This window comes from Labeo rohita, chromosome 11, assembly GCF_022985175.1.
Source record: "Labeo rohita strain BAU-BD-2019 chromosome 11, IGBB_LRoh.1.0, whole genome shotgun sequence".
Taxonomy (NCBI): domain Eukaryota; kingdom Metazoa; phylum Chordata; class Actinopteri; order Cypriniformes; family Cyprinidae; genus Labeo; species Labeo rohita.
This window is the reverse complement of record NC_066879.1, coordinates 15,812,932-15,826,119: the sequence shown is the minus strand read 5'-3', so window position 1 is coordinate 15,826,119 and position 13,188 is coordinate 15,812,932. Positions and strand designations below refer to the sequence as shown.

The window sequence follows — 13,188 nt, the reverse complement described above, 5'->3', positions numbered from 1 at the left end:
AATTAACCTCTTCCTCTTCTAATATGGGCCATATTTACAAAATATAGACTTCTGAGAATACATACTCTTGTCTCAAGTGACCAAGCCTGGTTCCCACAGTAACGTTCAATGGTAGTAAAGCTTTTATACTGGGATATATGAGTGCTGAAGGTGTGAGGGAGTTGTGCTTTATCAATGCTGTCATGAATTCACACACCACTGTGTTATGTAATACAAAAACCTGAAACTGAAGGTGCTACCCTCTCCTCATTCCCTGCATTGCTGGGCATTTTTTCAACATGACAATGAAGATATTCATTCTCCCAAGGTGAAAATACAGGACAGGACAGATGTGAAAATTTGTCATGAACTTGTACACTCACTGCCAAGAAGGGTCAGAGCAGTATACTTGAAGTTCTGGAGGACATACTAAGTACTAGAATATTATACATTTGCTGAATTAAATTCAAAAACTCATTTTTGCAATCCTTCATTTAAACAAAATTGGCTAATTTACAGAAAATATTGACATATATTTAGTTGTTTTTATTAAGTATATGTTTAACACATTTCAATTTTGCCATCTGTACATGAATTATATTAGTGATCATTAAGAAAATACATATTTTATATTTATTCAGAGGGAATGTACTTATTTATGCTGTGCACTGTGCGTGTGTATATATATATATAGTTATAGTCTATAGTTTGCACCTAAGATTTATTTTGTTTTTTGTTTTTTGACAGGAAACAAAACTAAATAAAAAATGAAAAGCAAATTGACTTTTTATCTCAAAATTCATTTGCAATCGCAAGATTTAATCTCACAATTCTATTTTTTTCCCTTGCACGTCTGAAAAAAAAACTGAAATCAATTCTGAGATAAAAAGTTATGCAAGTTACCTTTTAGGCAGTATTTCCACTATTATAAGTATAAAAAGCGACAAAAAAACTCTTAAGAAAACAGTGTGTATATATATAAACAGTGAATGCTCTATTCTCTAGTGCTCTATTGATGTTAAATGTATGTTTATGCGCCACAGCCAAAAAATACTATTCAGTATCATAGTGTATTTTCAATGAACAAACACACTACGCTTTTCAGTGACTTGTTTAGCAATAAGTACAAGTATAAGGGCAAATATTCACACGCAATGCGATTTCTGTCCGCGTAAAAAGTAAGGTACACTATGTCTATCCATCCATGCGCGCTGTATAAGTCGGGCGCACTCATCCGTATAAAAGTATTCCTGAGTCTTAACAGCGGGTAAGAAAGTAGATCAGGAGGTAGTCTACGTAATCTACTTTATTCCTGCCAACTCCCAGCCAGCGACGTGATGTATAGCATCACGTCCCAGTGTAGTGACAGCAGTTTACAATATTTCACCTTTTTAACTCAGTTATTTAACAAAAGTAATCGTACCCGCACAGCGTGTGACCTGATTTAACCCGGGGCGGCGTTGTAACTGTTCGTTACCACGCGAGATCTCCACTGCTACGCCATTGTTTTCATCGGTTGTATAACATGGTCATACACGTGAGCCCAGCCGCATCCCCAGCTGGACTGGCGTCATGACCACGCCCATCGACCAATCGGGCCGTCACAGGGAAAAATTCCCACCAATGGGAGCCGAGCAGGCGTGGCTCCGGTCGGCCAGATTCACGTGGGTCTGAAGGGTTGCGTTCCGGAGCAGAAATGGAGGGACACACGAGAAACTGGAGCAAGTGATTATTGAACATAAACACCAAGTAAGTACTCGTGTTTAACGCATCGAAAACGCGCGGAATAGATTTTATGAAATTTACGGATACACTACTGCTGTGATGTTCAAGAGCGTTTAATGAGACGAGAAACGCGGCGGACTATGATTAACTTCTACAGTTTGAGGTATACCACATTATATTTACGTTATGTGTTATCGTCATCATACAATTATCAGCATTCACTTCTAATACGTGAAATATTTAATAATCCGTTTGTGTTTATTCGTGAAATATCACGTTGGGTTGTGCATGTAGATGTGCGCATGCGCACTGCCTCCCTGACTTGTTATATTCTGAATTATACGTCTTGTATTTCAGTGAAATGTTGATGTTTTTGTCATCTTAGAGGGTCTGTGTAAACTGTAAGGGTCAGACGGAGGGAATTAGGTGAATTTCTTTCTATAAGCAGACTCGTGTCAGTGCATGTGCAATGGCGGAGGCAAGCATCAGTAACACAAAGTAATATTCTGTCTTGTGGCTTTGTTATGAGTGTGGAAACTATAGAGGGGTTTTTTTTCTCCTAAAGTGCATCCTAAATAATGTTTGATTAGGCGATGTGATAGTCAAATAAGCGTTGTGTGCATATGCATAATTAGTGTTTAATTTCATAAGGTGATTGTTCAGAACTTGGGTAATAAACCAGGAAATTATGTTGTTATTGTTAATTATTGAATAATTTGATACTTGTTGTGAATATCCACCTGTGTCCTCCTGTGTTCAAACCAGTGATGTTTTTTATGAATCAGTCAGTGTTACACAGTCATGGAAATGTGTGGTCAACTGTTATGGATTTTACCCAGAATAATGCCGGTAATTAGAAATCAGGGTGGGTGAAAATGCCAGCTAAATGCAACTTGGAACATTTTATGCAGTATTTACTAAAAATTCACATTGCAAGGAACTGCACATCAATATATCTGTAGAACTGACACTGGTTAGGAAAAATGTGAAATGTGTCCAAATATCAGCAATATCATCCCTTAAAGAAGGGTTAATGATGGTCAAATATCAGCAATAAATAATTAAATAAATATATGCATGTTTGTGTATACCAAAACTTTGTTACAAAACAAGGTTGAGGGTCTAGGGGTAATTTAAAAGTGTGTAATAGTTTCGAAGGCCAAATAATTGTTAAATATCAGCACAAAAAAAAAAAAAAAATATATATATATATATATATATATATATATATATATTTTTTTTTTTTTTTTTGCTGATATTCAACAATTATTTGGCCTTCAAAATTATTACATATATATATATATATATATATATATCTCACATATATATCTCACATATATATATCATATATATATAATATATATAGTTTTTTTTTTTTTTTTTTTGGCTGATATTCATTTATTAATTATAATTATTTGGCCTTCAAAATTATTACATATATATATATTTCTATAAATATGTGTATATAGACCATTTCGCTAGATGTAAACATACTGGTCCCGATACACTTCCTGTTTCTTTTTTTTTTAACTTTACACAAACATCACAAAAAAATACAACCAACATAACATTTGACTGGATGAAAATGTTACATTAGCACCTTTAAGATGTACTTGTATATGTGAAATAAAATAAAAAATAAAAAACAAAAAACAGGAAGTGCTTCTGGACCAGTGTTGTTTACATCTAGCGAAATGGTCTATATATATATATATATATATATATATATATATATATATTTTTCTCTCTCTCTCTATATATTTATTTATATTTGTTTATTTATTTATAAATATAAATATATAATATTATTATTATTTATTTATTTATTTATTTTTAGATGGTAAAATACATTTGCAAGACATATCCCACCCAACTATAAGCCATATATAGGTTGATTTTACTATTTTAAAAAAATCACTGTTAATACCATAGCTTTAAGTTGAGCATCTCAACCAGCCCAGTAGCAGCACTGGCTCAACCAGTGGCATGAGTTTGGAGCGGGTCTATCCATGAAGCCTGTTTAAAAACTTTACTTTTGCAGAAATAACGTATCTGCTTTAAAAGTAGTAATCTGTCTGTCTAGTGCTATATCCCATACAGTAGACCTATAACTCAGGTACTTTCATTATGTCTGGCCTTGGTAACCTGTGCTTGTCTTATCTTTTTACTGTGTATAAAAGTAGTAAAGTAAAGATACGTGCAGCGTTTTATGGTTCATGGCAGCGTGCGGTGTACATAAAGAGAACCACCCGCTGCAGAAGATCCCATATCGCTTTTTTGTAGCAGAGACATTGACAATTGTGCACAAATGACGTCCAGCAAGTCTATTTTGTAGTTTTTAAAACCTGAGTTTTAATTACTGGCCTAGTCCTATTCTCACACAGCCTATTTTGAGAATGACTGCGTCAGAGTTGCTGTACAAACAGCAGCAGTCATTACACAGACAGGTCACGACCCCGCAATATAGAAGGTGAGACGTCAACACTGCTTGTCCAGACAAGACTAACAGATATGCACACAGATATATTTAGTGATTAATAACCTTTCCATAAACTTAAAAGGTACATACTTATACCATGCCTGACAAATAATAAAAATGATCTGTCTGTATTGTTAAAATGTAGCCTGAAGGTTGTTGTTTCAAAGATTTGACAGATCTTTAAGACCGATCTTCTGTCCTTACTGTGTAAAACTCTTCATCTCTAATGAATGTACTTATGAAGTATATATGAAGTATGTAAAACATTTACTGTTGGACTAACCCTGCTGTTTCTGTTAGGAGTGTGATAGGAGTGTGTAAAATTAGCTTTCTGAATATAAAATAAAGCTAGACAGTTGTATAATGTGTGTTGTAAATCTTCCTGGTTGAGGATGGATGACACCATTGGGTGTTTGTGCATTGTTTGAGCATGAAAGCCAATATGATTATATTCACACACTTCCGTCTTACGCTACATGTTCAAAACAAGACCTCATATTCATGATACAGTAATTCTAGTAGTTAATAAGATGTAATGTGGTGATTGGGTTGTTTTTTGTCCTAGACAGTGTAGGTAGGCGGACCTCCCACAACATATCCAGAGCTCTGAAAAGCATAATGCGTCATATTGATGCATCGTGGTCAAATTATATTCAATTCATATATGTTGTAAAAAGCACGACTCAAGAAAACATATTTTCCAAATGGAAAATGAAATATAAATAATTATATATTAAAAATGTGCTAAATGTAGATATAACCCAAAAATAACCACAAAATATATTTATGTAAATGTATTAAAATTTGTGTGTATTTTTTTTTTTAAATAATATATTTCACAAAATGATTCTATGATTATGTTTGTAATGTATTTTTATGTGTTTCTAAATAAAATATCTTATTAAAATATATAAAATATGGTGATGTAAATAAATCTGTGTGTGTGTATTTTGAAATAATATATTTTATTTAAAAATGCAGAAAATTATATAAATTTTATATTTTTAATTTAGAAAATATTTTAAATACATAATGTACAATCTATATATATATATATATATATATTAAAGTCATGGTTTGTTTAATCAATTCTAACAGAAAAAATTGAAATTATGAGATAAAAAGTCATGACTAGTTTTAATTTCAATATTTTATCTTTTTTAAATAAAATGTATATATTTATTAATTTCGATTTTATTTATTTTGAAACAAAAAATATATATACATACATACAAAGATACATACACACACATACATAAATATTGTATTTTTTGATTATTTTGACAAAATATATTAAAATACATGAAAAAAACTTTTTGTAATATTTTATTTATTTTAAAAATATGAAAATATATTGAGTATATATTTTTAATATAATAATAATAATAATAATATATATTATTTATTTAAAAATATATTTAAAAAACATAATTATCACAGAAATGTTCGCCGTATATTAAAATCGCAGTTTGTTAAATAAATTCTTATATAAAAGTTGAAATTATGAGATAGTAAATCAAAATTATGAGATGAAAAGTAATAATCCTAACATTGATAGTAATATTTTATTTTTTATATATATATATATATATATATATATATATAATATTATTATTATTATTTTTTTTTTTATTTTTTTTTGAATATATATATATATATCATTCATATATATATATATATATATATATATATATATATATATATATATATATCATTCAAATATACTAAATATTTCTAAATATTCACACACTAATACATACATATACATGTATATATATAGAGCTCTTTTGTTCTTTTGCAGTTCCTTCAATGGAAGACTCAACGTAATCATCTAGTAAATCATAATCCTCATGGGTTTCTCTATAGACCTTCAATATTAATGTGGACAAAAGCAGCAGAGCATCTAGATTGTGGATCAGAGCTTCAGTAGAGGTGGGCAGCGGTCGGAGGAGAACTTGCAGCGGGTAATGCCGGGAGGAGACGGCTTTCCCGATGGAGAAGAGGAGAACTCTTCTCCAGACGCCAGCAAATGTGGTGGGCAGACAGACCAAACTAACAGCGGCCAGGACCCCGGGACCAGCGGAACAGGGTCTGGATCTGGGTCCGGATCGGGTTCAGGCGAGGAGGAGGAATCCGAGGAGCAGCGAGGAAGGACCAGCAGAGGGGAGAGCTCAGCGGGGTGTGAGGAGAGCGGAGGAGAGCAGATGCACGAGGATGTGGACATGAACAGCGGTCATGACTCCAGCAGCGGAAACGACAGCGTCGGTCGCTCACGACATCATCATTCCTCGGCCAATTGCAGCCCTGGAAGCACCACGGGATCTGGAAGCACCAAGAGGTACAGCAAACACTATTATTCATTTTCATGCTGAGCGTTAAAGTCCATTTGAGTGTTTTCTTGTTTTCCTGTTCTATTTAAAACTGTCTAATTGAGCAACCATTTGAGATCACATGATTGTGTGTAATTTTAGACTTCTGGTTAAATCAAGTTCTTCATCTCTTTGTGTCTTTAGCTCAAAATCTGCCACTGGTTCCTCATCGTCCAGCTTTCGCAGCGCTCATCACACGGAGTGCAGGTAAACTATCCCACCTCAAACCATCACAACCACATATTTGCACATAAGCTGTGTTATACTGTTACGCAACTCCAGTTGGATTTGCATTGCCAGATATGCATTATTATCAAAGATCATGCTATATATACAAGGATCAAGTTGGACAACTAAAAGTGTTTGAATGTCACTATTAGATACAAAATAGATCGATAATTCATTAGGTATAAAATAGTCTTATTTGTTGTAAACAAAGATGCATGCACAATTTCCACGCAAAACATCACAAAAAGAAATGTGTTCATATGACAACTTATTTATGGTATAATGTTTATAAAAGTCCCTTTCCTTTTATACTGTTTCATCAGCTATATAGTTATTAAAATTATGAAAACTCAATTCCAACTCTCAAGAAAGCAAAATCATGCTTTGTTAAAACAATAAGAATAAAAAACAATTAAAATTATGACATAAGTTGAATGAATGAGGTAAAAAGTCTGTTATGAGATAAATTGACAAAAAGTGGAAATTACAAAATAAAAATGGAAATGTTTGACAAGTCAGAATTGAACGTTGATTTTGTCGTAGTTACTTTTTATTAAATAAAGTCAATTGTGACATTAAAAGTGAACATTTTCATCATAATTATGACTTTTTATGAGATTGAAAGTAGAAATTGACAAGTCAATTTTGAGATAAATTGATAAAAAGTTGAAATTGTGAGAGAAAGTCTAACAAACAAAAAAAGCAAAATCATGCTTTGTTAAATCATAATTCTGACATAAAATGTCAAAACTGTGAGATACTAGGTCAGAATTATAAGAAAAACGTCATAATTTCAAGATGAAAATAATTAGCAGAAATATTTGCCACATAATAAAATCATGCTTTGTTAAAACAATAAGGTGTTTTTTAAAAAACAATATAAAGTCATAATTGTGGCATAAATTGAAATTGAGATAAGTCAATTATGAGATACATTGACAAAAATGGGAAATTACAAGATAAAAAGTCTTATTTTTTTTAATAGAAATGTTTGCCACATATTAAAACCATGCTTTGTTAAATCAATTCTGATATAAAAAGTCAAAATTATGAGATAAAAATTAATAACTGTAACATTAAAACTTGATTTTGTCCTAATTATTACTTTTTATTAAATGAAATCAGTTATGACATTTAAAAGTTACAATTTTTATCATGATTATGACTTTATCAAGAGTAAAAGTTAAAATGATAAGTTGACAAAAAGTTTAAATTACAAGATAAAAGGTCATAATAATCAATTTTTCACTACATACCAAAATCATGCTTTGTTAAATCATAATTATGAAATTATCAGAAATTATGAGATAGTAAGTCAAAATTATGAGAGGAAAAAGTCAAAGTTGATTTTATATCATAATTACTTTTTATGAAATGATGTCAATTGTGACATTAAAAGTTTTATTTGATTACAAGTCAAAATTGACAAGTCAATTATGAGATAAATTGACAAAAAGTTGAAATTACAAGATAAAAAGTAAAAATTATTGTAGAAATGTTCACCACATAAAATCATGCTTTGATAAATCATAATTCTGACATAAAATGTTGAAATTGTGAGATACTAAGTTAAAATAAAGGCACATAATAAAATCACGTTTTGTTAAACCAATAAGAGCAAACTAAACAGTAAAAAGTCATAATTATGGCATAAGTTGAAATTATGGGATAAGTCAATTATGAGATACATTGACAAAAATTTAAAATTACAAGATAAAAAGTCATTATTATCAGAGAAATGTTTGCCACAAATTAAAATCATGCTTTGTTAAATCAATTCTGATATAAAAAGTCAAAATTATGCAATAGCATTTTAAAATTATAAGATAAAAAATTATAATTTTGACATTAAAAGTAGATTTTGTCTCAATTATTATTTTTTTATTAAATAAAGTAAATTAATTATGACATGACAAAGTTGAAATTATTAGATAAAAAGACAAAAAATATAATTATCATAGAAATTTTCGTCACATAACAAAACCATGCTTTGTTAAATCATATTTCTGACATAAAACATCAAAATTGTGAGATACTAAATCAAAATGTTGAGTTAAAAGTCATAATTACAAGATAAAAAGTGATAATTATCAGAAATTTCCACTACACAAAATGATGCTTTAAAACAATAATAATTAAAAAACAATAAAAAGTTATAATTCTGGCATAAATTGAAATGAACAAGCCAGTAATAAGATAAATTGACAAAAAGTTGATATTACAAGATAAAAGGTCTTTATTGTCATAAAAATTTCACAACATAACAAAATCATGCTGTTAAATCATAATTCTGACATAAAATGTTGAAATTGTGAGATACTAAATCAAAATTATGAGATAAAATTCATAATTGTAATTCCAAGATAAAAGTGATAATTATCAGAAATATTTGCCACATAACAAAATCATGCTTTGTTAAAATAAACAATAAAAAGTCATAATTATGATATAAATTGCAACATAAAGTGGAAATTACAAGATAAGTCATAATTATGATAGACATGTTTGCCACATATTAAAACTATGCTTTGCTAAATCAATTCTGATCTAAAAAGTCTAAATTATGAGGGGAAAAAGTCGTAATTATAACACTGAAAGTTGATTTTGTCATAATTTTTACTGAAATAGTCAATCATGACATTAAAAGTTAAAATTTTCATCAGAATTATGACTTTCTATGAGATTAAAAGTCAAAAGTTGATTATGAGATAATTTGACAAGAAGTTGAGATAATTACGTAAGTCATAATTATTATAGAAATGATCACAACATAACAAAATCATGCTTTTATTATGCTCAAATTATGCTTATGACATAAAGTCAAAATTGTGAGATACTAAATAAAAAATTATGAGATAAAACTCATAATTACAAAGTAATTATCAGAAATCATGATCATAATTCATGATCTGAAAAGGCTAATATTTTGTTGACTTTTTATTAGATAAAAGTCTAAATTGGCATAAATCAATTAGGAAAAATCAACAAAAAGTTGAAATTATGAGATATAAGACATAAAAAGTCATAATTTCTTTAAATAATTTTATCATTCATATACCTATTAAAATTATGGAAGCCTATTTCCTTCACACAACAAAATCATGCTTTGATAAATCATAATTATAGCTTAGGTTGACTTAAGTTCATAATTGACACGTTTTATCACAATGACTTTTTATGAGATTATTTGAGAAAATGACAAGTCATGTTTTATGCATAATTATGACTTACATCTCACAATTTCACATTTCTTTCATCATTTTGATTTTGAAAACAAATTAAACAAATGTGACAAAAATGGGCTTCCATATTTAATTAATTAATATTAGGTGAGATTTTTAATCAAATGTGAACGAAAACAAATGTATGCATATGCATGTGCATGTGCAGTGAACAGACAGAGCACGGCCGTGAGCAGACGCACCGAGAGATGATGCAGACGGTGCAGGAGATGAAGAAGCGGCTGCCGTCTGAGAAGAAAAGCCGCAGTAAAGCCAGTACTGTGGAAGCACTGAACTACGCACTGAACTGTGTCAAACAAGTACAAGGTAAACACACACACACTTGTGCTGGCGAGTATCTCGAAGCACAAAGCCACTAGAGCAGTTGTTGTTGCAACGGCAGCACACATGCAGATCCGCAGCAGAACGTCTGTGATTATGTAACAGCCCCTCAGCTGTGTCTGCAGGAAGGGTGCGTCCAGGTCCTAAATGTTCGCTGGCGGTAAAGCCCTGCTGCACGTACTGCATTCATTCATCAGAGCTTTCCCAGTTTTGTTACTGTAAAACATTTGATATAGCGATAATGACGGCATTGAGATGATGTGGGCAGAGGCTGATAGTTTCTGCATGAGGTCACCATGTGCGTCATGTATTTAAGTAACTGTGAAACTCAACCCACTGGAATGTGACTGAGATGTATTTCCTGTTTTTAAGTTATAGATTTTCATCGTAGCAACAGCATCAGAACATCTTCTGTGGTTCAGACGTTACAGACATTGTTTTTTGAACATTTGGGGTATTTTATGCTATTTTTAAACTTTTCAGTAAACACCAAAGACAAAGTCAAAGACCAAAAATTTTATTTTATTTTATTTTGTTTTGTTTTGTTTTATTTCTTTTATTTTTGTAAATTACAAGATAAAAAGTTATAATTATTATGGAAATGCTTGGATTTTCATAGTAGCAACAGTATCAAAACATCCATTAATGGGCTGTTTTATGCTATTTTAAAAAAAGTCAAACCAAAAACGTATTTTATTTAATTTTATTTATTTTTATTGTATTAATTTTAATTTATTTTATTTTATTTATTTTTATTGTATTAATTTTAATTTATTTTATTTTATTTATTTAAAAAAAAATCATAATTATGACATAAGTTGCAATAATGATTAGATAAGTCAATTATGAGATAAATTGACAAAGTGTAAGTTACAAGATAAAAAGTCATAATTATTATAAAAATGTTTGGATTTTCATAGTAGCAACAGTATCAAAACAGACATTACAAACATTATGTTTTGAACATTTGGGCTATTTTAGGCTATTTTTAAACTTTTAGTGAACAAAACTAGTCAAATACCAAAAACTTTTATTTTATTTTTTTATTTCATTTTAGTTTAAGTCAGAAGTTTAAAATTTTAAAGTAAACAAAACTAGTCAAACACCAAAAAATTATTATTTTATTTTAGTTTAAAAAAGTCAGAATTTTTATTTTATTTTATTTAAAAAGTATTCTTAAAAGTAAATTTTTAAAGTAATTAAAACAAGTCAAAGACCAAAAAACGATTTTATTTTATTTTAATTATTTTATTTCATTTGGTTTTATTTAAAAAAAAAAAAATTATGACAGATGCTGAAATTATGAGACTAAAAAATCAAGTATGAGATAAAAGGGAAAAAAGGCTATTTTTAAACTTTTTGGTAAACAATTTTATTTTATTTTATTTATTATTATTTTATTAGTAATAATAAGTAATCAAAACAAGACAAAGACAAAAAAAGATTTTTTATTTTATTTTTTATTAAAAAATCATACGCTGAAATTGTGAGATTAAAAAAAAAAGTCAATAATGAGATAAGTAGACAAAAAGTGGAAATAAGATAAAAAGTCATAATTATAGAAATGTTTAGATTTTGATAGTATCAAAAGTATCTACAATATCAAAACAGCTGCTGTGGTTTAAACATTACAAATATTATGTTTCGAACATTTGGGCTATTTTAGGCTACTTTAAACAAACCAAGTCAAAGACCAAAATTGTTTATTTTTGCGTTGTATTTTATTTTTAAAAAGTCAGAATTATGGCAGTCATATATAAGATAAGTTGACGAAAAGTGGAAACTTTTATCATAGAAATGTTTAGATTTTCATAGTAAAAACAGTATCAAAACATCTGCTGTGGTTCAACCATTACAAACATTGTGTTTTGAATATGATGGCGATATGTTAGCGTTTGCGATATACCGGTAAAAATCGTTTTGAGCCTTGAATAACGTTAACTGTAATAGTAGCAAGTGTGCATGCAGTTTTGTGTGTGTTTAAGCCTGTTTACAAACCTGTTGTCGAACAAAGTTATCATTTATGACATGCTTGTTCTCCTTTTTAACTTCCTTCTTTTAACTTCATAACATAGTCAGGTGTTTGAAATAACCTTTTGCGATCAGATGTGGCTTCATATCACAAAATGAAGCAGAAATCATACTATTGTGCAGTATTATAAAGGCTATGTCGATTAGCATTGCATTATAAATATGCTTTATCCTTATAAAAATACCCAAGATAGCTTGAAGAACACAGACAAACCATATATTGTATTAATCGTATGTTTATTGTCTCAGTTTCCTCAGTTAAAATTCCTCTATCTGCGTTTTATTCAGCTACAGCAATAACTGGATTAGAGATTCATGAAGTGTCGTCAATACTATTACTTCTGCTATAGACCATTTCGCTAGATGTAAACAACACTGGTCCAGAAGCGCTTCCTGTTTTTTTTTTTTTTTTTTTTTTTTTTCACATATACAGATACATCTTAAAGGTGCTAATGTAACATTTTCATCCAGTCAGATGTTATGTTGGTTGTATTTTTTTGTGATGTTTGTGTATAGTAAAAGAAAAAAAAAGAAAAAAAAAAAGAAACAGGAAGTGTATCGGGACCAGCATGTTTACATCTAGCGAAATGGTCAATAACGCATATGTGACGTTTCTGCGCAAGGGCGCCCTCTGGCTTTCGAATCAGAAAGAGCTTTATTGCCAAGTGTGTTTCACACACAAGGAATTTGTCTTAATGTTAGGAGCTTCCAGTACAGAAAGTACAAACAATTGAATTCACATTCCAGTGAATTAAACAGTCATTACGTTACGTGTGTACTCAGTAATGCTCGCAACACCCTGTTTTGGGTAAAA

At 30.0% G+C, this 13,188-nt stretch overlaps 1 protein-coding gene across 4 annotated transcripts in view; it reads left to right on the top strand.

Annotated features, from left to right (window-relative positions):
* Positions 1-1,623: 1,623 nt before the first annotated feature.
* per3 (period circadian clock 3) overlaps positions 1,624-13,188 on the top strand; it is a 33,837-nt gene continuing 22,272 nt past the window's right edge. The window contains exons 1-4 of one of the 4 annotated variants that reach the window (XM_051122353.1): positions 1,624-1,728; positions 5,985-6,521; positions 6,697-6,759; positions 10,171-10,328. In XM_051122353.1, the coding sequence (XP_050978310.1) occupies positions 6,151-6,521; positions 6,697-6,759; positions 10,171-10,328 (592 nt within the window). In that variant the 5' untranslated portion in view covers positions 1,624-1,728; positions 5,985-6,150. Of the gene's footprint in view, positions 1,868-5,984; positions 6,522-6,696; positions 6,760-10,170; positions 10,329-13,188 lie in introns of all 4 variants that reach the window. The other 3 variants (XM_051122355.1, XM_051122356.1, XM_051122354.1) reach the window with 3 other exon arrangements.